The sequence below is a fragment of the Chanodichthys erythropterus genome, chromosome 12, assembly GCF_024489055.1.
Source record: "Chanodichthys erythropterus isolate Z2021 chromosome 12, ASM2448905v1, whole genome shotgun sequence".
Taxonomy (NCBI): domain Eukaryota; kingdom Metazoa; phylum Chordata; class Actinopteri; order Cypriniformes; family Xenocyprididae; genus Chanodichthys; species Chanodichthys erythropterus.
Window position 1 is genome coordinate 15,996,226 of NC_090232.1, and position 27,932 is coordinate 16,024,157.

The 27,932-nt window shown below is 34.4% G+C and overlaps 1 protein-coding gene across 6 annotated transcripts; it reads right to left on the minus strand.

The window, feature by feature from the left end:
- Positions 1–87: 87 nt before the first annotated feature.
- On the minus strand, positions 88–27,920 carry acsl1a (acyl-CoA synthetase long chain family member 1a). Of its 6 annotated transcripts, none has more exons than XM_067403558.1 (21): positions 27,895–27,920; positions 23,559–23,771; positions 19,756–19,870; positions 18,231–18,295; positions 17,972–18,073; positions 17,100–17,199; positions 14,960–15,135; positions 14,833–14,865; positions 14,638–14,689; positions 12,966–13,039; positions 12,565–12,642; positions 11,755–11,889; positions 11,516–11,650; positions 7,005–7,100; positions 6,844–6,916; positions 6,644–6,732; positions 6,179–6,295; positions 3,176–3,319; positions 2,931–3,032; positions 1,949–2,020; positions 88–1,101 (listed from the first exon to the last, which is right to left on the minus strand). In XM_067403558.1, exons 2-21 carry the CDS (start codon positions 23,751–23,753, stop codon positions 961–963), a joined length of 2,094 nt encoding a protein of 697 aa, XP_067259659.1. In that variant the 5' UTR covers positions 23,754–23,771; positions 27,895–27,920; the 3' UTR covers positions 88–960. The 6 variants fall into 6 exon arrangements, with proteins under 6 accessions (XP_067259659.1, XP_067259661.1, XP_067259658.1 ...); XM_067403560.1 differs by lacking the exons at positions 12,565–12,642; positions 27,895–27,920 and adding exons at positions 12,437–12,514; positions 25,544–25,774; XM_067403557.1 differs by lacking the exon at positions 27,895–27,920 and adding an exon at positions 25,544–25,774.
- Between the last annotated feature and the right edge of the window lie 12 nt (positions 27,921–27,932).

A 27,932-nucleotide genomic window follows, 5' to 3' on the forward strand; every position in this document is an offset into this window, starting at 1 on the left:
GCAGGTACTGAGGTCAGTATCAGAATTAAAGAATAGGAACTAAGTTAAAGAATGAACAAACCTAAACACTATTAAAAGTCAGTGCCATCAGTTTATTTCTGTCTCCAACACCCACATGCTACAAATAAACCTTTGCACAATTTACATGAACCAGAATACATTAAAGATATACAAACATAAATAGATAACCTATATACAAGCTTTAATCTCCAGGAGAGAGGCACATCTGAGATGGATCGAGATTTCAAAGGGCTGTTAGTGGAATCTGAGTATCAGCAAGAACCAGTTTGATGTCAATCTACTGTCAATTTCAGTGGAACACATTTATTCAGATATGGAAATATGAATCTGTGTCAAACACACGGTTTATCATAAAAGCATGGTGACTTACAATAAAGACCATTAATTTAATTTAAATAGTAAACATTGTTAAATATCCATTTACATACGTTTATTGGAAAGCACTATCATTTTAAATAGGTTTTGATGAAAATATCTGCATGTGGTTTACAAATCAGAAACCTGTCAGCTCTTTTTGCCATACGAGTATCAGCCTGTCGTTTTGTTTTAAATGATCTTGCGTGTGTGTTATTATTAAACTCAAGGCATTATCTGGCCTAAGGCATTGGGGTGGTTCACTTCCAGTTTTCAAGATGAATAGCAGGGCTCATGAAATGTCTGGTATGTGTTTCGCTGGTGGGGCTGTACTTCACCTCTTTTGAGAGACAGTGGCACCTCCAAGAGGTAGAAATTACAGAAGTACTTCAATTAAGCTTTAGTGAGCCAAAGAGCATCAACAGCCACAATGGTCCTTCTCTCACCATGTGAGTGATGCAACAACATGTCAGAACTGCAGTACCTCCTTCATAATCGTCAACACATTACAAGCGTTCATGTTTAGGGGTGTTCAGAAATTCAGTCACTTTTGGTGTAGATGGGGTCTATTTGTCTCTTAGTTGTTCACATTTTGATTTTGGCATAGAGCTGGTCAATCTGCTCTCTGAAGTGGCTTCTCAGCTCGGTTCTCTTTGCTTTCAGCGTTGGTGTGAGGAGTCCATTCTGAACGGAGAACATTTCCATGTGCAGGGCAATGTCTCTCACCTACAAACACACAGATTAGATAAAAAAATACACAGTCATGCTTCATTCTTGTACAGGGGTGGTCAACCTTTTCTGACCCCAGAACCCCTATCTAAACTCTCAACTAACCAGTATAAAAATGCTTAATTTTCACAGTTAAATAAATATAACATGAATCATTTCAATAATAGCATTATTATTATATTATTATTAATAGTTATGAATAATCATTCTTATTAAATAATCTAATAATAATTAACAAATAATAATTTTATAAAAACTATATATATATATATATATATATATATATATATATATATATATATATATATATATATATCAATTATATTATTAATACTATTATTAATAATGATAAATAATTATTATATTGTCCACAGAGAGTTTAACTTTATTTTAAGAATTTTTTAGCTTCATATTATTCTCCTGGACAGTAAAATTAAGTTAATTTAAAAATCTGGTCAACATTACTTCTGCATAATGTAAAAATGTTTGTTAATGTTATTAATAAAAACAGTATTTTTATGCCATATAGAAGCAACATAATCAAAGTTTTCATTACAAGTATTATTTAATAACAAATTAAATAATAATTAGCAGACAAATTAACCACGTTATCCATATTTAGAAATACATTTTGAAATAGGCTATGTACAATATTTTGAGAATTTTTAAAAAACAGCGTTATAATTAAGTTATCAGACCACCCCAGGGGTTCACAGACCCTGGTCGAAAATCCTTGCGCTAGTATTTTTACATTTCGACAATAAAATAAATAACTGATAAACTGTGTAAAAATGTGATTAATGGTAGTGTTGAAGTTATTCTGATTTGTGTTTGTTAGATTCACCTGTTCAAAAGACTTCAGACCGGCTTCTTTCCCAAGCCGAATGATATCCTCAAGGATGGCATTTTTCAGTTCCTGTTTAAACACAATATAAGGCATCATTTCATCAAGGTTGGCAGTGGCCATTCAAACATTACAGCCTATTCAAAATTTCAAGGCCTCAGTCTTCATACTTTATATTTATAAGGAATTTAATTTGTTTAGATAAATTGTCTCTAATATATGTTTTAGGCGACATGGATTGATAGCAAAACTACGGAAGAGGATTAGGGCCAAGCAATAATAAAAAAATAAAATCATCTCGAGATTAAAGTTGTTAAATTTCGAGAAAAAACTCGTTAAATTTCGAGAAAAATGTCAAAATAAAATGTTGAGAATAAACTCGTTAAATTACGAGAAAAAAACTCATTAAATTTCGAGAAAAAAGTAGATAAAATGTTGAGAATAAAGTCATTAAATTACGAGAAAAAAGTCGTTAAATGAGAAAAATGTTGTTAAATTTCGAGAAAAAAGTCAAGATAAAATGTTGAGAATAAAGTCATTAAATTATGAGAAAAAAGTCGTTAAATTATGAGAACAAATTCGTAATTTAACGAATTTGTTCTCATAATTTAACGACTTTTTTACTCATAATTTAACAACTTTTTTCTCATAATTTAATTATTCTCAACATTTTATCTCAACTTTTGTCTCGAAATTTAACAACTTTTTTCTCATGATTTAACTAATTTGTTCTCTTAATTTAACAACTTTTTTTCTCATAATTTAATGACTTTATTCTCAACATTTTATCTCGACTTTTTTCTCGAAATTTAACAACTTTAATCTTGAGATGGTTTTATTTTTTTATTATTGCTTGGCCCTAATCCTCTTCCGTACAAAACCACTTCTTTACAAGAAATTGAAAATTGAAACATTGTCATCAACTATGAAACAGTTTGAATCCAAAGCTTTTAAATGTCTTTTTTCTGTGCAAGTAGTTTACCTTGCATTTACACATTTCAGTATAGGAGCCCTCAATGCCTCTTTTCTTTGCCCATCCTGGCAGAAAGTCTGGATCAGGAACCACAATACCCACTAAACATGCCTGCAAAGAGTAACAGAATGGGTTTACTCTCATTTATAGCATATACCCACACATATACTATCCTATGACCCAACAAACTACATCCACGCACTCTATGTGTGGTTCACTGCTATGTGTGACAGTCATTCAGTCCCGTTTCTCACCTGTAGACTGTCTCCATGTACAAAGACCTGGGCCACAGGGTCACTGCGGATGTAGATGTTCTCAATCTTCTCTGGAGCAATGTATTCACCCTGAGCCAGCTTAAAGATGTGTTTCTTCCTGTCTACAATCTTCAGAGTTCCATTCTAAAACAATAAATACTCAGATTCACTAATTAAGTGAGGAACAAAAATTATGATGGACCATAAAATGAATGCACGACACAAAATGGGTTCTGTTGGCTTAAAAAACTAGGTATTAACTTCAAAATATTAAGAATTTGCAAGTGGACACATGCAAAACTGTAAAATTCTAGTTCACAATAACTCCTGTCAAGAGGAATTTCATGCAATAAAATAGTGTGTTCAGAGCAATCTTTTCCATCAGTCATTTGCATTCATAAATAGCATTGCATTAATTTATACAACCGTGAACAAGATTTTTTAGAAATTCTATTATGCATGGATATATTAAATCAGGGTTCCTACACATTTTCCATTTCAAAATTCCATACTTTTCCAGACTCAAATTTCCAAACCTCTCTGCAGATTTTTCAGACCATATTTAACATAAATGGTTCATACAAAACTATTTTCAGCATTATTTTTGGTATACAGTACATGATAAAACACAGCTATGACCGCTTGACCCAATGGTTCTGTGTATCACTACACAACACCCTTAGATTTAGCATCTCAGATTTAGCATTTTCCTTCAGGTCAGGCCTATGTTCATAATAAAAATAAAAATGTTCCCATGACTGACAGTGCTATAGTCAAAGCATTTGTCAGTTGTGTTTTGTTCTGTGTTCACTACAATTCAGTCTTTTCAATGTAAAAGTCTTCGCTACTGACTGACACACTCATAAAAACAGTCTTTGCTGCCATCTAATGGCGTAATAATGTAACTTCTGTTGCTGTTTGCAGTCAAGGACTATTTTTCCGGCGGAGGGAAAGCTTTTAGTGATTTTACTTGATGAAAGTTGCATTGATACATATTTTTTGGCTTTAATAATTGTATTGTATGGTAACCGTTTTATAAAAGCAATGAGATTTATCGAGGCTCGTGCTGTATCGTGAATAAGTCACGGCTGAAGGGGTTGCAGGCACTCCACGTCGTGCCTAACAACGCCCTTCAGCCGTGACTTATTCGCGATACAGCACAGCCTCTCGTACCTTATTGCTAACATATACTCACCTCTGACACATCATTTTGATACTGTAAATATGTTTTAGCACAGTCTGATTTAGATGATCATTTGTTGATCCTTTCTGTTGCTGGTTTGAATGGTATGCACACATTCTTTTAGAGAAATTTCAAAAGAAACTCGCTTTTGGTTTTTTAAGACAAACAGATTTGTGTAATGGCTTAATTTCATTAAGTCGTGTTTGACAATCACTAAATGATCACCAAACCTTTCTTTCTTTCTTTCTTTCTTTCTTTCTTTCTTTCTTTCTTTCTTTCTTTCTTTCTTTCTTTCTTTCTTTCTTTCTTTCTTTCTTTCTTTCTTTCTTTCTTTCTTTCTTTATTCATTTCGAGCAATCAAACAAAAAAACAAAATTACATCAATAAAACAAATTTACATACGTCCAAAGACATGGTACATGTCTCTTCGATCATGTCAACAAATAATTTATATCACATCAGCTCGAAAAGGAGTGGGAAGAAGAAAACTTATTTAATCCCACCCCCATCTCACATACAAAAACATGTCACGCAAGCATAACCGCTTCCTTAAAGACAACTTTCATCAAACCAAGTAGTCACCAAACTCCAAAGAAAATAAAAATAAAAAATAATAAATTGAGAGTAATTTTCACTATATGTATGCATACCTACACATGCACACACACAACAAATATAACCACAAAACAAAAATAATTCATTATCTTAAAGATTGTAATCTACCCATACATATTGCAACACCATCACATACCAACAATGGTAAACCTTAAGCCATAAAATCACTCTGCTTGTATGATAAGCTTTTAGAAATTTACTGAATAGTCTGGAAACACAAATATTTTCCATACCCTGTATTTTTTATTTTTTATTTTTCTCCAGACTTGGAAATTACTCAAATCAAATCCCACACTTTTTCCAAAACTGTGTAGGAACCCTGTCAAATTGATCAAGTAACAGTAAAGTAGGAAAATTACAGGGGAGAGAATTGTTGAAAAAATTGTTATTTTTGTTTTGTTTTTGCACACAAAAAGTATTCTCGTTGCTTTATAACATTAAGGTTGAACCACTGTAGTCACATGGACTATTTTAACGATGTCTTTGCTACCTTTCTGGGCCTTTAAAGGTGCAATGACGTTGCTGCCTATGTGTGATCCGAAGATGAACTGAAGGTGAACTAACCCTTTAAGAGACTTTCAAAAATATAAATTAAAAAAAAAATAAATAAATAACTTTTGAACATAGTGAATGTAGCAGATTACGCCATTTTAATTAACAGATTTGGCTCAGGGTAAAATAAATATTGGGTAACAATTTATTTTAATGGTCCACTTTAGACATTCTTCTAACTATAAGTAACTTTGCAAATACATGTCAACTAACTCTCATTAAAGTATTAGTAGACTGCCTGCTTAATATCTGCAAACACTTTATTTTGATGGTCCCCAAACAGACATTCTACTGACTTTATTTAACTTTGCAACTATAACCTATACTACTCACCAGAACCCTAACACCTAACTAACCTAACAGTCTACTAATACTCTAATGAGAGTTAGTTGACATGTAGTTGCAAAGTTACTTATAGTTTGTAGAATGTCTAAAGTGGACCATTGAAATAAAGTGTAACCAAATATGGTTAGCAAGTCAGTAACTAGGTTAATGTCAGTATCTTTCAAAATTAATCTTATTCACTGCATCAAGTGGACGATTCACAGAAATCAGGATGTTGATTAAATTAAAACTGAACTGGGAGACTAAAAATAGAAAGTTGACAGAGTAAATAATGAGAAGAAGTGCTGAGAGAGGATGTAGAATTTTACCGGTAGCCATTTGCCGATATCTCCAGTGTGCAGCCAGCCGTCTTTATCTATGGCCTCTAAGGTTCGCTCTGGGTCCTTCAGGTAACCTTGAAAAACATTTGGTCCTTTCACACACACCTGTGGAGGACACACACAGCCAGTAAACTGGGAGGTATATTGTGCCACTCAAAAACTATATAAATTACAAAAGTATGTTTAAGTACATTTAAATTATAATTTTTTGCTTTGCTTGGTCATGACAAATGTTGAAAATATTAAGTTAGCCATTCCATCTGTTAATATTTAATTCATAAATTAGTTGAATAATGAGTCTACATTATTTTATTTATATTTTTTTCATTATTAACATTATGCCACAAAAGCTTTCAAGGTGAACACGTCAAGAAAAGCCCACACTAACAATGGCTGACTTGTATTAAACTAAGAACATTCCTTTAAAATGTAATATTTTAACTGGTGACATACCTCTCCTTCTCCATTTGCTGCAAAATAACTCATTTCAGCCACATCCATTAACTTAACTAAATTACATGGCAGTGGCGCTCCCACATGACCTGAGTGCAAGAGACCAAGAGAGTTTGTGTGACATCCTGTCTGTTTATACATTACAGTTTGTTATAACTGTTTGTTATATGTGTTAATGTGTGTACATGTGCATGTCTTACCTGCTGACCAGTCTCCAGGAAGTGACATTGTGCAGCCTGCGGTACACTCTGTCTGCCCATAACCCTCATAAAACTACAACATAATCGTTACACAAAAACAGTTACTTTAAAATCAGATGTGGGAACTGACAGCAAAAGAACAGAAGTCTTTGTGTGTGTACCTGGCAGCCCAGCGCTGCTCTCAGGAAGGTGAGGACGGTGGGAGAGACGGGAGCAGCTCCTGTGATCATAAGCCTCACGCGCCCACCCAGACTGGCCTGTAGGGGGAGTCACATGAGTCAATGTGGTTGTGTTCACACGGTTGTAGGAAATAGCTGTCACAGTTCTGTTTTTGGAGGGCTAAATAGTGTTGCGTTCATACACAGTTTAGTTACACAAAAGATTTTAGAGTCATCAAAATCACTCATCAAATCATAATAACTTTTTATAATCTAAATGACAGAGTTTTGGGGGAAATTCAGTTGATATGTGCAGTATTAGGAGTACACAGTTGACAATAGGTTTATGTGATCAAATTTATTGTAGATGCAACATAAGCATGTGAAGAATTCTATTATATAAATCTATTCATAACAAGGTTTAATATTGCTGTATTGTGTGGTTGAAAAACAAACTAAAACTTGTATTTGAATGTAGGAGTGACTCTGTTTCACACTCCAGGGTCACTCAGAGCAGGGTTTCTCTCACCAGCACCAGAGTGGAGCAGAAGCAGGGTGATTACTATGAAAGGTTGTTTCCGCATCAAAGTAAAAATCAATCGATTACAAAAGGCAATTGTGACTTCTGCTCTCATAATTGAGACTTTAAACCTCCCAAATGTGAATTTGTTTCTCAAAATTCCAATGTGAGAAACAAATCAAAAAGTTTGTGGTTGATAAAATTAATAATAAAATAATAATAAATAAATATAATATATTAAAGATAATAATAAAAATAAATTAATTCATTTATTCAGCAAGGATGCAATAAATCGATCAAAAGTAAGAGTAAAGGCTTTTACATTGTTACAAAAATATATATATATATTTCAAATAAATGATTTTTGAGCTTTCTAGTTATGAAAAAAATCCTGAAGAAAAAAATGTATCACAGTTTTCATTAGCAACACAACTGTTTTCAACATTGAATATTATAAGAAATGTTTCTTGAGGAGCAAATTAGCATATTACGGTGCGTGTCCACTGGCATTAAGCGAGTGGAGCGGAGCAAGCGTTTTCAATTCATTCCTATGGAAGTTGAGCTTCACGCTTGTGTGGTGCATTGTGGGATTGACAACAAACTGAGAAAGTATTGAGAGTGGCCGAGAGCGGCAAAAAGATTGGGCAGTTTCATGCATCTAGCAAACTGAAAATGCGGGCGGCAGCCAATCTCTGTGAGGTTCAGGTAGTGATGCCTGTCTTGAGCATTTAAAATAAGCAGGTAGTGCTGGAGTTTATGCTGGATTTAGTGCGTAAATCATATTGTTAACACACTGGACGTTTTGCAGTTGTTATGTATATATATATATATATTAGGGCTGTCAATAGATTTTTTTTTTTTTAAATCGCAATTAATCGCACACCTTAATCGCGATTAATACACACTTATCATGAAATTAAGCATACACCATTTATCTTGTTTGCCATCATTGCCTATATCCAGCAAAGTAAACCATCAGACTGAAGTGTGATTTACACAAAACTGTATTTTTCAGCTTTTTTCAAGGTAAATTTAGATGTCTTTCCCAAAAAAGGACACCAAATAACAAAATGATATGATTTCATTTAATTCATACATTTAGTTTATACAAATATGTATGTATTTAGTTTTATTATTAGGTTTTTTGCTCTGATTTTAATACAATTCACCAAAAAAAATAAAAAATAAAATAAAAAAAATAAACAAAAAATAAAATAACACGACTAATAGTAATTAAAAGCAGTTCAAAACAATATGCCTGTTATAGAATTATGACCTTACAAAAGCACTAGGGGTGTGACGAGACGAGACGAGACTCGAGATTGAGTTCACAAGATTTTTACACACTATTTTTAAGAAATTCTCAATGGCGAATTACATGACTAGAAAAAATATTCTGCAGGTGTATTTGAAATGTTTTAAGTAATCATCTCGTAATGAATGTCATTTCAGTTCAGCTTTCTGAGTATGAATTATCATATGCAGTAAAAGACAAGAAGACTCAAGTACTGTAAAAGGTTTTGCTACTAACTCAACTGACTGACTTCTCTTCTGTATGATTTCAGTCCCTTTTGACCTCCTAACGGAACTCCTTTCCACAAACTGATCATTCATTGTCATTCATTGTTAGTTCATGATAGTTCACAGTGCATTAACTAATGTTAACAAATGAAACCTTACTGTTTGTGCTTAATAAGATTAAGAGTAAACTGTTAGGGGCCGTTCACACAGAACGCGTCTTTGCGTCTAAAAACGCGTGACGCAGTGCTCAGGAGTGTTTTTTAAAAAAGCGCAGCATAACGCGAGAGTTTCGAGACGCGCCTTTGAGACGTGATGCAATAACGACAATAACGGAAATAATAGAAATAGGCAAAGTGCAGAATTTACAGATACAAGTTTTGACATGGAAAAAAAGAAAATAAGATAATAATGAGCGCCTCCTCCGCCATGTTGCCATTATATAAAACAGTTGTCATGCTAACTCGCAACGCTTGCCCCGCCTCCAAGTGCTTCTGATTGGTCCACTGTTTTGAAATTCTTTTAACTTGACACGGCGTCTTAAAAACGCGGCGCTCTTGTGTGAGGCGCTGCAAAAGACGCGAGACGCGAGCGTAACGGTCATGCACGTCCGTCAAGCGCGTGTTTACATAGAAAAACAATGGGAAAGTAGTGCATTGGAATAGAAAAACGCATTCTGTGTGAACGGCCCCTTATTCATCTTTTATGGTAACACTTTACAATAAGTGCAACCAAAGTGTAAATAAGAGCAAATTTTTCTTTGATACAGAGCTAAGAGATGGTTACAACTACGCTGCCCAGCCTAAAATATCTTTCATATTGAGAGATATTTGCATTCATCAGGGAGCCGCTTTCAAAATGCGGGGTATTGAGATCGCGTTTGAATGCGCGCGCGCGTTTACTTTCACTTTCAGCGATCGCGCGTACTCTGTAAATATGGAGCGCCGGCGTCCGTTATCCAACTGAATTAAAGGTTTTTTTATTTAAATACAAAGCAAAACGACAGTGGAGGCGTAATGTAAACGAAGCGGTGGCATATTATTCCCTAATCATCCTAACACTCTGTCATGGCAACATCACGAGACTACTTTTCGCCTCGACGAGAAATCTCGTCACATATTAGTCTCGTGCCACGAGATCTCGTCACACCCCTGAAAAGCACATTACATTGCAAAAATAAAGCATAAATATAAGATAAACATAAAAAGGCATTAAACAATTATTTTTTAACATTATTGAATTTAAATATTTTAATTTTCACAATCTGTTTTTACTGTATACAGAAATTACAACTGTTATAAGTTGCGATACTGAACAGAAACATATATATATATATATATATATATATATATATATATATATATATATATATATATATATATATATATATATATATATATATATATATATATAAATATATCAGGATATCTTGGGGCATTTGAAAACAAAGCTTGCCTATTTCCAAAGGTAATTGCGTAATCTCTGATAATAATAATGTCTGTGCTTTGAAAAACACATAGATTAAACACACTCGCTACAGACACACCACAAAGCAGAGGCATTATAGCGTTTATGGCGGCACTAAGCGGAGTTTGGACGCTGTAGCGGACACTCACTCACCATTAGAATGATTATGCTGGAGTAATGGCTGCTGAAAATTTGTGTCTTTGCCATCATAGGAATAGATTACATTTTAAAATATATTAAAATTGAAAACAGTTATTTATCACAATAATATATTATTTTTAATGAAAATAATGCAGCCTTGATGAGCAGAGATTTCTGTCAAAACATTAAAAAATCTTACCGACCCCAAACTTTTTAACTTTTATATATTTTATAACTATATTTCTCACAAATGCGATTTTATATTGCCACTTCATGTCTCACAATGTGACTTTAGTCATCTCTCTTTTTTTACTATGCAAAAAAATTCTTTATCTCACTTTTTTGATTACATAACGCTTTGTGATTATACACTCATGAGCTAAGGCCCATTTACACAAAAATTCATAACTATAAAAGATAACTATAGCAATATATATATATTCACATCCACACCAACAGACCATAACATTCTGTTTATTATAAGTGTTTAAAGCTGGGTGTATTCTGATTGGGTGTCAATGCTTTTATCGTTATTATCAGCTGGAAAAAAAATGTTACTGAAAATTATTCCAACAACATAATTTATCTGTGTCATTATTGTTATAGCTGTGGTCTGGACTACCCTATTCTCATAGAAATTTGAACAATTATTAAAACTTTAGTTATCATTATAGTTGTTGTCCTTGGGCCTTTAGATTTGATTTCTCTTGAGTTTTTTTCTTTATAATGTTGGACAGTTGGATGCTGACTGAGTGTTTTTGAATTTGCGAGTTGCCAGGCAACAGAGTCTTTATAGGTTCTCTATGGTTTCAACTGATTGTTCTGTCCCTGGGCACTAACACACTCACTCTACCTTTCATCAGGTTACCTGCACTTTGCTGAAGATTAATTTATCCCACATGCTGTCCTTCCTCACAACTCCACTTCTTAACTCCGCCTCTTTCCTGCTGGTGGCAAAATCCAACAGCCATCTCTTGAGAGGAGTGTTCGCCTGTCCGAAGATCTTAACACAAACACACATGAATGTATAATGAATTTTAAGCATATTTAAGCACAGACTTTAATGCAAACTGTTTACTGTATGTGTATATAACTAAACAGAAGTACCTTATCAAACATGCGGTTGAGTAGTCTGGGCACTACAGGAAATACAGTGGGTTTAAGAGTCTTCAAATCATCCATCAGCAGACGGATATCACCCTGAAAATATCCAATCCTGGCTCCGTGGACCAGAAGCACACCCTATACACACGACAAACATAATTATTCAACAAGAATATTATGTAGATTAATTTCTATATATGTATATATACAGTAGTGGTCAATATTTTAAATGTGAGGGAATAGCAAAATACTAAACTTGGTTAAAGTATTTATCTGACAAAATTGTTTGGCTACATTGACTACAACATAGTCAGCCATTAATATTTTGTTGCTTCTCTCTTGCTTTTACATGTCTTCATAATTTCTTTGTAAGAAAGACTGGCCAGAAATTATGACTGAACAATTTGGCATGTTTCACTGCGTTATCACTAATAAAACTCCAGACACAACCATGCTTACAAAAACTTTAACACATTTTTAATAATACTGTATTTGGATAAAGGTGAAGACGTACATTTTCCTAGGCCAGACATTATCTTTGGCAAATACAATATATAAAATCTGTGGCATGGATACAGCAAATAAATAGTAATATCATATATTGAACCAAAACATCCCTTATTAATTTTATTATATAAAAATGACTAATATATGTCTAAAGAATGTGTGCATGCATAATACATACCTCCACCACTCTCTCAAACATGTGCGCTAGTGGTAGATAAGAAATGTGAATGTCTGTCTGGTTAAGCATGCAATGAACCTGTAAAACACACACACACACAAACACATGCAGTGTGAAATGAAGCATACCTCAACTACTCTTTCAAACATATGCGCTAGTGGTAAGAAGGAAATGAGAACATCTCGAGGACCAAGTTTCAGCGACTCCTAACCACACACACATATACATATACAAACGCATCAACATACAGATCATGAGGGAGGTACAAACAGGAAGCAGACAATTAAATAAGGAAATGAGGCACAAGAAAAGCTGAACATAACAGAGACAGAAAGAAACAACTTGATTTGGTCAAGAAAACATTTCACTTAATCATTAACTGACAAATAAAGTGAAGGAAACATACTGCTAAAAATCTCACACATCTGATCTGACATTTTATTGGCATTTTTTTTTCTCTTTTTCTCCAAGAAAGACTTCACTACAATACATTTTAAAGGATAAAGAAGTGAAAAACAATCTGTCTTACCTGTGTAACTTTAATGAAAGCGGAACAATTGGAAACAACGTTTCCATGTGTAAGCATTGCTCCCTTTGGATTTCCTGTCGGAAAAGAAATCAGTTACATTTATTTTCCAGGTGGGAGTCCTAAAAAAAAAAAATGCCGAAATATGACGATGAGGCAACATGTAAGAGAAACGGAAAGAAGTTTGCTGTGTGCATCAATTATTACTCAATGATTGAAGTCATATTTGTGCATTTTGTTTTGTTCGCTTTCAACAGAAAGCATTTCATATTTTAATTTCAAAACAATTCATCTTATTTGAGATTAATAACAATTAATTACTTCAATACATAAATATCTAGTTCAGTCACAAAACTCTAGAGAGCGCAGACTGGTCCATTACATGCAATCTGCAAGCAGTTACATCATTGCCACATGGCACAGGCTGATTGGCCTTTGCAGCCAATGAGATTGCTTGCACAACATTTAAATAGTCTGGTTCATTGTTTGCTGTAAGCTAGGCTGCATTCCAGTTCGTTTTTTAAAAGCCCTTCCCTTGCTAACTTCCCTCAGCCTCGTTGACTCGGATGTACGTAATTGCTTACATTGCACGAGTGCCCACTACTGGCAGAACCTATGCAATGGGCTGAACTGGAATGTCTTAAGCCCTTGGTCACTTGGAATCCGCAATGGAGCTGATTTATTATTTATTTTTCCCCTTACAAAATTGTTTACTACAGCATTATATATGTATATATGTGTTTTAAATGTTTAAAAAAATAATTAATATATCATAGAGTTGTTTGTGGTGGGGTAAATTAAACGTGATATGCGGTGACGTCATAATCGTGTTGCGTTGTGGCTTATGGAGCTGCCTGAAGTGTACATATGAAGTAGACTCGCTTCCTCGGTCAAAATCGAGGGAGCGAGGGTCTGTCCATATAAACTTCCCTCGCCCAATTCACGAAGTGGAACGCACTTCAAAATGGCGGCAGTGTTTAGGGAAGTTTGCGAGTGTGTATCTAAAACTGGTGTGTAACGTGGCCCTAGTCCTGCAATGCGCTATCAGAGTTCCTCTGAAACCCTCCACCTCCCCCAGCTCCACCTGTCTAGATCTGCTACAGGATTTAAGTATGTCTATTTATGCAGCAGCAGCAGAAAATCTTGCTCACAGCAGTGTGTCTGTGTATCTTTCATATCCAACTTGCTCTGCAGCAGCAGCAAAAAAAGTTCCTATGGGAAAGGAAATTCCTGTGTGTGGTCTACTGACGATGTGCAAAATTAAAGAACACAGAGGCAGCCAGATCATTTCCATAATGACCAATGCAATCTACCAAGAGCAGCGCAAATTAGCATCTGGTTTAAGACATGCTTTTTTGGGTGGTAAATAATGAAGCAAATACCAGTAAATTGACTAGCGCAAACCTTAGTAAATCACCTTGCAGAAACTCCTACAAATGTATATGCAATAAGGTCAGCCGCAAAAACAACTGTTCACACCTTTTCAGTGGTAATTTTTCACTGTGTATCTTTAGTAAACCCTAAAAGTAGTTTTTAATGCCAAAATAGGGTTTGCACTGGTGCAAAATGTTAGTAAATCTGGCCCTTAGTCCGCAAAGACCAAATACATTAACATTGCCATATTCAATAACATGCTAAAAACTTTTCCGGGATTTGTCATGATTGAAACGCATACCTGTAGTTCCACTTGTGAAGCAAATCAGTGCCAGGTCCTCTGGTTTAGGAGGCTAGAAATAAAAATTCAAAACTAAGCATTCATTTAATTACCATGAAGTAGAAAATCAATAATAAAGCAATCAAATAAAACTATTCATTATTCACATATAAAGTTACAAGTCTGTGAATCAATAGAGCACTCAGTTTTACTCACAATGGGAGTCTTGTGGTTGGCTTTGCCGATAGCCTGCCAAAAGAAAGACTTAATTTAATGCAGTACAAATACAAGATTAATGGGATCACTGCTTACCAAGGGTGTTTAAATGTGTGTGTAATCAAACCTCCAGCTCCTTGAGGCTCATAACTTCAATGCCGTTCTGTTGTGCTTGTGCAGTCAGCTCACTGTCAAAGTTCTCCATAATCACTATGGTTGTGACGCTGTGCTTCCGGCCAGACACGCAGTCCAAGATTAGATGAGCCTTATCCGCGAGATCGCAGATCACAGTGGAGATGGAGGCTACAACAAAAGCTCTGTTACCCACAACAAATTTCCACAATTTCATCAACACATCACAATGTCAACACAATTTCAATCTTCATTCAAATCTTCAAATGAATCAATTAAATATTAAATAATTAAATTTGATTAAATAAGAAATTATTGTTTTTAAATTTAAATATTTAAAATTTTATATTAATAAACAGGATTCTAGTTAATAGGATTTAGTTACATTTCCAGTGAACAAAATGCTTTTCAGTAACAGGAATAAGAAATTTTAAAAGTCTGAAAAAATTGTAAGTCTTTTTCTAGTATTTATTTGCAGAAATAAAACCTAAATAGAAGGGGAAGATACAGTGCCCTCCACAATTAGTGGCACCCTTAGTAATTATGAGCAAAGGCGGCTGTGAAGATAAATCTGCATTGCTTATCTTTTTGATCTTTCATTCAAAAAATTCACAAAATTATAACCTATCATTGAAGGAAAACAGTTGAAAGTGGAGGGAAACTCACATTATGAAATAAATGTTTTTCTCCAATACATGTTGGCCACAATTATTGGCACCCCTAGAAATTCTTATGAGTAAAATATCTCTGAAGTATATTCCCATTCATATTTACATTGTTTAGCACACCAGGGTGATCATGAACATGAAATTGTCCAGCCATGACTTCCTGTTCCACAGGAATACAAACATGAGGAAACACAAAGGCCAAATTCCCTTAATCAATCACCACAATGAGTAAAACCAAAGAATATAGTTCTGATGTGCAGCAAAAGATTGTTGGGCTTCACAAAATAGAAAGTGGCTGTAAGAAAATAGCTAAAGCATTGAAAATCCCCATTTCCACTATCAGGGCAATAATGAAGAAGTTCCAATCAGCTAAAGATGTTACAAATCTGCCTGGAAGAGGACGTGTGTCTAAATCGTCCTATTGTGAAGTGAGGAGGAAAGTTTGAGTGGACAAAGACTCTCCAAGGATCACAGCTGGAGAATTGCAGAGATTAGTTGAGTCTTGAGTCTCAGAAAGCCTAAATCCTAAAGCCCACAAGTTGTTCAGGAGGGTTTTAAGAAAAATCCTCTGCTCTCATCCAGAAACAATCTCCAGCAGTTGTCAGACACGACTGGAACTTCAAACTGGACCGGCTTCTATAGTCAGATGAAACTAAAAAAAGAGCTTTTTGGCAGCAAACCCACCAGATGGGTTTGGTGCACACATGGATAAAAAGTACCCCATGGCCACGGTTAAATATACTGCTGGATCTTTAATGTTGTGGGCCTATTTTTCTGCTGGAGATCCTGGACATCTTGTTCAGATACATGGTATCATGGATTCTATCAAATACCAACAGATAAAAAATCAAAACCTGACCACTTCTGCTAGAAATCCAATAATGGGCTGTGGTTGGATCTTCCATCAGGACAATGATCTAAAACAAACATCAAATCCAACACAAAAATGGGTCACTGAGCACAAAATGAAGCTTCTGCCATGGTCGTCTCAGTCCCCTGACCTGAACCCTAAAGAAAATGAGTGGAGTGAACTAAAGAGAAGAAGCACCAACATGGAGCTGGAATCTGAAGGATCTGGAGAGATTCTGTATGAAGGAATGGCCTCTGACCTCTTGTCAGGTGTTCTCCAAACTCATCAGGCATTATAGGAGAAGACTCAGAGCTGTTATCATGGCAAAAGGAGGTTGCAAAAAGTTTTGAATAAAAGGGTGCCAATAATTGTGGCCAACATGTTTTGGTGAAAAACATTTATTTCATAATGTGAGTTTCCCCCCACTTTCAATTATTTTCCTTCAATGAAAGGTTCTAATTTTGTGAATTTATTGAATGAAAGATCAAAAGGATAAACAATGCAGATTTATTTTCACAGCTGCTTTTGCTCACAATTACTAAGGGTGCCAATAATTGTGGAGGGCACTGTATCATAAAACTACACAGAATTGTAAAAAATGCTGTGCACTTGCTCACCTTTGTCAATGATGTAGCTGATGGCCTCTGTACCCAGTGTGTCATACAGCGGCACTGCCACCAGTGAATATGTGTAACATGCCAGCTCTGAAATCGTCCACTACACAAATCACAAATGTACACACAACTGAATCAGTTGTGTAATGCACATACTGTATGCACAAATAAGATTATCATCTTATACAGAATTAATATAGGATCAGGAAGTGTTGCCAAACCTTCTGTACAATACGTGAAGCAATTAATGTAGGAATTAGGGCTGTCAATCAACATTCAATTATTTTAATCACAAGATATTTTGATAAAATCGTATATATTAATATTGCTGAGAATGCACCCAAATTAGAAAAAAATACAGGTAACTATAATAATTAGTGCTATCAAACTATTAATTGCAATTAATCGCATCCAAAATATATATGTGTGTGTACCGTGTATATATATATTATGTACATATACATACACAAACGCATGTATATATTTAACAAAAATATATTATATTTATATATAAAATATTTATAAATAATATAAATGATATGTAAATATAAATATATATATATATATATATATATATATATATATATATATATATACACACACACGTAAATATTTCTTAAATATATACATGTATGTGTGTGTATTTATATATACAAAATAATTATACACAGTACACACACATATATTATGTAAACACAAACTTTTATTTTGGATGCGATTAATCGCAATTAATAGTTTGACAGCACTAATAATAATATAAGTACAATGTAAAACATGTATGTACATAAGTGCGTGGTATCAAATGATTCATTTAAATGTAAGTACATAGTAGTTAAGGCCACCTAACATAAAGTGGGACCAGAATCTGCGATTACCTCTGGCCTGTTCTGTGCAAAGATGCCAATGTATTTGTCTCCCGACTGACTGTGACCTCTGTGGAGTAATGCAGAACCTGCAAACTCTGCCCTGTCTGCTACCTACAAACAAACATCATATACGAAAATACATAACTTACTCAAATGCACAGCCATATCTGATGAAACATAAACAAGAGAGAGATCCATGAACATTTAGGAAATAAAATTCTAAACAAGTTCTGGTTTGAAAGATTATAGCAGGTTATAGCAATCATACCTCTTTATATGACAGCCATTTGTATGGCTGACTCTGTTTTCGTGATCCCAAACAAGGACCATTATCTATAAAAAAAAAAAAAAAAAAAAAAAAAAAGTAAAGAGCTCACACATGATGACAAAACTTTAGGCGTATTCTTTTTTGGGTCAACTTAGAGCTGCATGATTCTGGATAAATTAAGAATTACAATTATTTTGTTTAAAATAGAGATCACGATTCTCACACGATTCTGAGCAGACAACTAAAAAATATAGTATATTTTAAAAAAAGAATTAATTTAAATTAATTATTAAAAAAAATGTTTTAAAGGGTTAGTTCACCAAAAAATGAAAATTCTGCCATTATAATTATAATATAACCCTCATGTGGTTCCACACCCGTAAGACCTTCGTTCATCTTCGGAACACAAATTAAGATATTTTTGATAAAATATTATGGCGCAGTGATGCCTCTATTGCCATCAAGATAATTAACACTTTCAGATGCCCAGAAAGGTACTAAAAACATATTTAAAACAGTTAATGTGAGTACAGTAATATTATAAAGCAACAAGAATTTTGTGCGGCAAAAAAACAACAACTTTTCTGGTGATGGCCAATTTCAAAACACTGCTTCATGAAGCTTTGAAGCTTTATGAATCTTTTGTTTCGAATCAGTGGTTCGGATCGTGTATCAAACAGCCAAAGTCACCGGAACTATTGAAATTTCGAAACACTTATGACTTAACAAAGCCTCATTTACTGAAATCACGTGACTTTGGCACTCCAAACCACTGATTCAAAACAAAAGATTTGTAAAGCTTTGAAGAAGTGTTTTGAAATCAGCCATCACTAGATATTGTTGAAAAGCCATTATTTTAATAATGTAAAATATAAAAAAATATCTTAAATTGTGTTCTGAAGATGAATGAAGGTCTTGCGAGTGTAGGATGACATGAGGGTGAGTAATAAATGACATTATTTTCATTTTTGGGTGAACTAATCCTTTTAATGAATGATTCAATGACTCACTCATTAAGTCTTAAATGAATCATTTGAATGAATGATTCAATGGTAAATACATTTTTTAAAAGTCACTTGTCACCACCTACTGGTGTAACAATGTCATTAATACAAGTTAAGTTAATTAAGTTACTTTTAAAAGGTGATTTACTCTGCTTTGATAGACATCAGTGTTTATATCTGAACTATAAACTTGATTTCAGCGCTTCTGTGATAATATTAATTATTTTAAAAGAAATAATAAAACTGGGTGATTAAAAAAACAGTTTGCGAAGCTGTTTCATATCTATACATGATGAAAACTGCTCTCTCTGTGGCAGATTTAAATGTTCGCTGTGAGCAAACTTGTGATCAAACTGTGGTTAAAGGTTTAATAGACACGGACGAATCATTGACATTTAGGACTAAGTTTGCATGAGTGTTTGAATAAAGATGGCAATCTTTTAACAATTAATTGTGCAGCTCTAAGCGAAATATTTCTTTACTTGATTGTAATGTATGCTTTAAATGACCAGTTGACTTACTTGACACTCTTAGTCCTCGTAAGAAAAACTCATACATTGTTCGAGCGTCTTTATAGTAGTATGTCATGTATGTGTCACTGTCCAGTAGAATAGACCGACGAGCATATTCATTACCCTGAAAAACAAAATCAATGAACTATGATGTTGTTCTGTCCCAAAAAAAAAAAAAAAAAAATCACAACTTCTTACAAATCGGCTCCCGCTTTGCTTCCACACCAGAAGCTGGAACAGCATGAATAGAAACAACATGAATAGTCCCAGTGCATTTGAAACCTTCCAACGGCAATCAAATTTGAGGACCAGAACTTAATGTTAATATCATTTATGCATAAACAATGTTTACAGCAGCATTAACATGTCAGAATAAGTTAACATGAAAATAAGACTCACAAATTTTAAAGGTCACTGCATCTTTCACTACACTGGGGTTTGATAAAACAAAGAGAGCAGGCCATTAACAGCAGAAGGAAGGAAGACTTCACGCTAAAGGAATTTACAGATGGTCATTGCGCAGTGGATCTGACTGGCTTTGTAGCTGTTGCCAACACGTTTCAGTGTTACCATAGCAAACATACAAGAAATGGTGAGAATGCAAGATCCTCTGTGCTTTCTCCTTCAGCTAAAGACAGAGACAAAGATCAAGGTCATACATCTATAATTACACTCGTCTGGGTGAAAGAGGCTGTAATTATTCGTATCCAAAGCAAAGTTACAGTCTGTGCACGCACGTGTACATACACATACACAGGCAAAACTGCTCAGCATGTGAGGACAGAATGTAAAGTGGGAGGAAAAAGCTGGAATGTCATGAAAAGACCATTCCAAAACCAGCTGTAGGTGGACTATTCCAATGGTTTAAACAGACATACACTACCATTCAAAAGTTTTGGGCTAGTAGATAAGTCTCTTCTGCTTACCAAGGCATGCATTTGATCACAAATACAGTAAAAACTTTAATATTGTGAAATATTATTACTATTTAAAAAAAATGTTTTCTATTTTACTAGGCCTATATTTAAAAATCAATTTATTCCTGTGATAGCAACGCTGGATTTTCAGCATCATTACTCCAGTCTTCAAAGTCACATGATCCTTCAGAAATCATTCTAATATGCTGATTTGCCATTCTTATTATTATAAACAATTTGAAAATAGTTGCTGCTTAATATTTTAGTGGAAAGCATGATAAAAACAATTTTCAGGATTCTTTTATATAGAAAGTTCAAAAGAACAGCATTAATGTAAAATAGAAAAAAATATAATTATAAATGTTGTTACTGTCACTTTTGGTCAATTTAAAGGTGCCCTAGAATTAAATATTGAATTTATATTGGCATAGTTGAATAACAAAAGTTCAGTACATGGAAAAGACATACACTAAGTTTCAAACACCATTGTTTCCTCCTTCTTATGTAAATCTCATTTGTTTAAAAAACCTCAGAAGAACAGGCGAATCTCAACATAACAGCGACTGTTACGTAACATTAATATGTACGCCCCAATATTTGCATATGCCAGCCCATGATCAAGCCATTAGACAAGGGCAGAACGTCTGGATGTGCACAGCTGAATCATCAGACTAGGTAAGCAAGCAAGAACAATAGCGAAAAATGGCAGATGGAGCAATAATAATTGACATGATCCATGATATCATGATATTTTTAGTGATATTTGTAAATTGTCTTTCTAAATGTTTTGTTAGCATGTTGCTAATATACTGTTAAATGTGGTTAAAGTTACCATTGTTTATTACTGTATTCACGGAGACAAGAGAGCCGTCGCTATTTTCATTTTTAAACACTTGCAGTCTGTATAATGCATAAACACAACTTCATTCTTTCTAAATCTCTCCAACAGTGTGTAATGTTAGCTTTAGCCATGCAGCATAGCCTCAAACTCATTCAGAATCAAATGTAATACATCCAAATAAATACTATACTTACATGATCCAATGTATGCAAGCAGCATGCATGACGAACACTTTGTAAAGATCCATTTTGAGGGTTATATTAGCTGTGTAAACTGTGTTTATGCTGTTCAAGGCAAGCGCGAGCTCTGGGGGAGGGGGAGCACGAGAATTAAAGGGGCCGCAACCTATATATCGGTGCATAGTTAATGATGCCCCAAAATAGGCAAAAAAATGAATTTAAAAAAATGAATTTAAAAAATCTATGGGGTATTTTGAGCTGAAACTTCACAGACACATTCAGGGGACACCTTAGACTTATATTACATCTTTTAAAAAGAAGCTCTCGGGCACCTTTAATGCATCCTTGCTGAATAAAATCATTATATTTGAATGGTAATGTATATACTTAAAAGCTTTTCTTCTACAGACAGGAATTAGACACGGTTATTATAGAAACCACTATGCATGGTCCCAAGAAAACACAGCATATGTTTTATGTTAGATATATTTAAATGTACAATATGTCTGAGAACACAGATGGGCAACTTAAGACAGCTCAGAGTTCATACATGCAGAGTAGAGATGCACCGGTGTATTGGCTGCCGGTTTTGATTAAATTACAGCCATCAGCATATCGGCTATAGCATAATCCAATGGGGTTTTTTTCCATCTGAGAAATAAAACGCTTGTGTAACAGTATATTGGATCCTTGCAGCTTTTAAAGCTACAGCAGCCAAATATTCATGCTGCACTGCTGTCTCAAACAACAAAGACAAAAAAATGGAATAATAGAAAATATATGTAGTGTTATTTTACACTTGTTTACTTTATTTCTGAACCTGAAAACTTCTGTTAAACCTATCTTAAAAGCATTGTTTATTTCATATGTATCTTTGTTCTGTTGTATTTATGCAGGCCTGCAGAATGTTAAATGATCTGATCCATGTTTAATAGAAATTATTTGATGATGCAGCAATAAACTAGCTAGTATAACTTAATGCATGCATTGTTGAAATTTGCTCATTTAAAACATGATCAAGACAGCATCTATTAATGGCAAAACTTCAAATAAGAGAGAAAGTGACAAATAACAGTATCTGAATCAATAATTGTTTGTTAAAATTGGTCTCAGCCCAAAAAAATTCCTATCGGTGCATCACTAATGCAGAGTTTTGAGACATGCAGCTGGTGACCTCTTCATATGCTGGGTTAACCATAGGAAGCCACAGTCTGTAGGAAGTGAGAAAATAATCACTAAAATCTTGCAACTCGAGCTGAGAGACAATTTCAAACTTTCAAAAAAGATTTGCCTCTAGAATACCTTCCAAGGTCTTTAAAAACGTGTTTAATTATTTTAACGCATTACAGGCTATGATGGTGTGGAGGACTTTTTATGACCTTGGTGGATTTGCAAACCATGGCTGCTAAGCAACTGTTGGAAATCAGAATGCTCTAGTTTTAACCTAGAAATCAAAGTTTTTATTTATCAGGTGGCCACAATGCGCATTTCCAGTGAAGAATTATCAAAGTTTTATGGCAACATTTAATGTGAGTTGTACAGCATCAAATCTTTGAAGTACAACAAATTCAATAGCTTTGTTTGAGGTGGTTAGTAACATTGAAACAAGAAATCCTCAAGTCCTCAAGGGGATAATATAATCAACAGTAAATAATCTTAAAATGAAAGAGTTAGCACATTGTGGCATGCCAGAGTATTAGAATAGCCATCATCTAAACTGTGGATGGTCATTTTGCATGTAGGTCTACCTCATCAGAATGTAGATCAGACTTTGTTTTACAGACAGATGAACCATGAACCATTTCATGTCACTGTTGCTCTTAAAAATGGCTTTGAGGTATAAAACTACATTTGTGGAAGCATTTTCACACCTACCGGTACCTCCACGGACTGCATGTCGAGGTCACAGGGTGGTTTAAGGGCTTTGGGACGGGTGGCCAGCCAATATGTGGTGATGGCAGCAAATGCACCCATGCCCATGAGGGTGTTAGTAGGTAAACTGCGCACATACTGCCTCACGTCGTCCAGCTCAGGTATCCGCAGGTGCCGGATCAGATCCTGGGCCTGCATTGCTCTGCTTACTCAAATCTGAAAGGAAGGACACAAAAACTGATTATGGACAAACAAAACAGATACTGGTGTATGTTCAAATGCATTTTTAATTGTAAGTTGAAAATCAGTTTGAAACTCATTCACTGAAGTGAATGCTACATTTGGTAATATTTATGATGAATATTTGATATTAGTTTTTATATTACGTGTTGGCTCTTATGTAATGATCGGCAAAGAAAAAGTGAATTCTTCTGAATATGTTGAACAGTATAATTTAAAAATATATTGATTTATATATTAAACTAGAGGTGCACAATACATAGTTGATTTATTATTATTCTGTTATATTTATTATAACAAAATATAATTTATTTTTTATATTTATGATATACATTATATTATATTATTCCGTTATTATGACTTATTTTTCTAATTTAATCAATTATTTATCTATCTTTTATACTGTACATTATAATGTTGTGATGCTGTTTTCATTTTCTTAAACTAGTATAGATTTATAAAATGGGCCATTTATCTGTTTTATAATTTATCAGCCATAACATGGAAATAATTAGCTTATCAGTATCAGCCAGAATGTCATTATCATAGTGCATTCCTACACACACACACATACAGTTTTGTAGCCTGTTGCAGTTCACAATAATCAGCGAACAGTGAACACACAATCTCAACTCAGATGAGAAAGACATTCAGAATATATACGACTGGCCATCTTTTATTCTTGTATTTCTCTGGTTTGTTCCTGACAGTTCAACATGAGCAGAAAATGGGGCTATAATAAAAATTGCAATAAATATTTCAGCTGCATCAGCCTATAGCCTCCAGCAGTGTTTCTCTGTATAGTACCTTCTCATGGGACTAATTACAGACAGGATTAGGGTCCTTCATTCAGCTGAGACCTTAGAAACCTCTGCAGCTTGACTTCAGTGCCCTCACACTAAAGATGGAAACCTTCAATAAAGGCCAACAGCTTCTCTGTATCAGTGCCAGCTGATAATATCTCTGAAACCACTTCATCATCATGCAGAGGGTGAAAATGAGTGATAAAGCCTGTGAAAAACACTGTTAATGTGTTGTTGATAATGGTCTTCACCTCAGTGAAATTGGCCAATTGTTTCACACTGTTACACACAAATACTTATATAAGCCAACATTGTTCCATATGGCACTCATCACATAATGATAAGCAACAGAAACTTTGCAAAGATATAAAAGTTCATATAAGTGTACAATAGTAATTTTATTATGATCTTATGACAATCTGATGAAGAACCGATTTAAATGCTCTAATAAATCTATCTAATATAAATTAAAAAAGTTAAATGCTTTGTGTTTTTTCAGTTTTACTCACCATAGGATAGGCTACCTTAAACAGATTTTATTTGACAAAACACATGTAAACCAATGGAATAAAATGTCAGTATATAGATGGATATCTATATACAGATATAGATACAATATCACCAATTTCAGGATTTCTCAAGGTGAAAACTTTCTCTCGTTTCCACTCTACTAAAACCCCAATGCCTCTGACCTTGAACTAACCCAAGAGTATGTGAAGTACACACATTTACATTGCTATCTCAATGAGGACATTTCATAAATATTTTTAGTGTTATTTATGAATCGATCTTCCAATTGAGGACGGCCATAAATTTCACCCATATTTACCTCACTTCTAGGGAAAATACTATACCCAAAGTATCATAGGTAAAAACACACACACACTTTGACATAAAGTCACTTTTATAATGGAATCAAAACCGGACAGAAAAAAAAATACTTACCGTGCAGCAGTTAGGTTTCTTTGTGTGGGTGAGCAATAGCTGTATCGCTTTTTTTTTTTTTTTTAAAGGGGCGCTTTCAGCGTTTGTCTGTTGTTGTAGTTAAAATGACCTAAGCAGCACTGAAGGAAACTATAAGCTATGAATAGCAGAATGACCCTCGTGGACAGCAATATCACCACGTGGGTCTCTCTCTTTTTCTCTCACGCTCTCTATCAATCTTTCACTCTAAACTGTCACTGAATCTCCCCTCGTTTTCTCCTTTTCTTTTTCTCAAGCGTCTGCCACTTCTCATTACAGCATGAATGTTTTTTTAGCTGTTGGCTCAAGTATTTATGCCCTGTAGTCAGTTTTAGCAGATGTAGTCGTGACTCGTGTGTGCTTGTGAGTGAGAGAGTCTTTTAAAATGCATCAAAACACATGGAGATACTGGCATCCCACACATCAATACAAAGCGTACTGTTGCTGCTCTTATCTCTGAAACATAAGCTCACAAATCCAATCCAAAGACGTGAGATTGCTGTAAATTCCTGCCGAACAGCACAGTAGCTGATAGTAGTGCAGCAGAACTGCTCTGTAATATGAGAACAAGAGATGTGTGGCAGCTCAAACACGCTGTTATTCAAACACAATACAGTAATTCACAAAGATAAAGAGAAAAAATAAGGAAGACATTCCACATGTGCCAGAAAATAAGCTCTCTCACACATCTCAAGGAGCATGTCAAGTTTAAGATGAAGTACTAAAACGACTAAAACTAAAACTGAAATAAAACTAAAACTAAATAGAAATTCCAGGTGAAAGTGCTCTATTTTTGCACATCTATTTTCACATCTTAGTGTACTCAACTGTGCTATTTTGAGATGAATATGAACTAAAATGGGCTTTTAACATACTGTCTCTGTATTAAAAAATGTACTTAGTTACCATTTGTAATACACTTGAACCCATAGTGTACTACAAGTGGTAACTAAATAATTTTTTTTGTACATTATAGTATCTTAAAAGCACGTTTTAGTTCATATTCATGGTGATGATGTCTCAAAATAGCAAGCTCTGAATTCGCATTAGGAAAATAATAACAATTTCACTCATTACTGTAATGTAGTGATCTATTATTACATTTTTAAAGTATCTAGGGATAGACAGTATATAAGCACTATAATTGGTTATCTGATGATATTAGTGATTTTGTTCTCTTTTTTTATTAGTATGAAACTTGATATCAGATTAAACTGTGATACTGAATTAAAAATATTAATTTAGGTTTAGTGTTTTTTTGTTTGTTTTTTTCCCCCATAACTTTAGTAATTATCGGCACCATCAATAGTGCCCAGAATTTTGACTGGTGCCCCCATTTTCTTCATACAAAAACTATTTATTTATACTTTTTTATTTTGGGAAGAAATGTGACCTGGGCATGTTTTAAACTTAAGACACAAATATGACCAACATAATTTGAGTGTGTAAGTGACAGTGTCGTTGAAGTGTGTGTGGTGCTGCACAGTGTTAGTTGTTATTCATAAAAGATGTAGTGTCTGTATGCATTTTTATGCCCACATGAGACTTGTGAGAGGGGGAAATGTTGGTGCCAGCAGCTGTGTATGTATGTATCTGGCTCACAGATGGGAAACATCATGCTGATCACATGGCAGGTCTGGCAGTGCTTGCTCTTGAACTGAAAGCTAACCTCTCTCCATACTTGGGCTGCAAAGAGCACAAACCAATGACAGAGCTACACTTACAATCAGCCCACTGAGAGAAAGACAGAAAGAGTGAGTGAGACAGACAGAGAGACAGACAGAGACAGATATAAAGTCCTTCAGCAGAACCCAGAGGAAAGTTTTATTGCTCAATGATTGTTCTTTCATAAACTTCATGACTTAATGAAGTTTCATTTAACTTCACCTTAGATTTTTCTCCTAAAATTCTTTAGGATGAATACAAATAGATACAAACAGAGACATTATTTTTTCTCAGGAAACAAAGGTTCTGCAAACTTGCTCTCTATTTAATCTTGATGCTGAATGAGAGAAACAACTGAGATAATAAAGAGATTTCATTTACACACACACACAAAGCTTTATTTATCATTTTGGAGGCTGGGAAAGTTCTGTAAAATATTGTCATATAAATGAAAGCCAATGGAAAGAGAGAGAGAGAGAGAACGCAGAACAAACAGCTGTTCTGACAATACTCTGGATATCACACTCATGACACACCAATTGCACACAACCCATATATTTTAGTTCTGTAAAGGCTTTCTCTGCTCAAAACACATCAAGGTGAATATCTCTTTAAAAGCTTGCAGGTTAACAAATCAGCTGAGCACTTCACTCTGCATATTCACTTACTGTGGATTTCTTTTTTTTTTTTCCCATCACATATCAAT

Bases quoted from the DNA above. Each gene is read 5' to 3' on its own strand.
- acsl1a (XM_067403558.1), bottom strand. From the start codon at position 23,753: ATGCAGGCCCAGGATCTGATCCGGCACCTGCGGATACCTGAGCTGGAC. The intron at 18,074-18,230 runs GTATGATTGCTA...GTTTGTTTGTAG, and splicing joins AATGGCTGTCATATAAAGAG to GTAGCAGACAGGGCAGAGTT. The intron at 13,040-14,637 runs GTATGCGTTTCA...CTTTTCCGACAG, and splicing joins CTTCACAAGTGGAACTACAG to GAAATCCAAAGGGAGCAATG.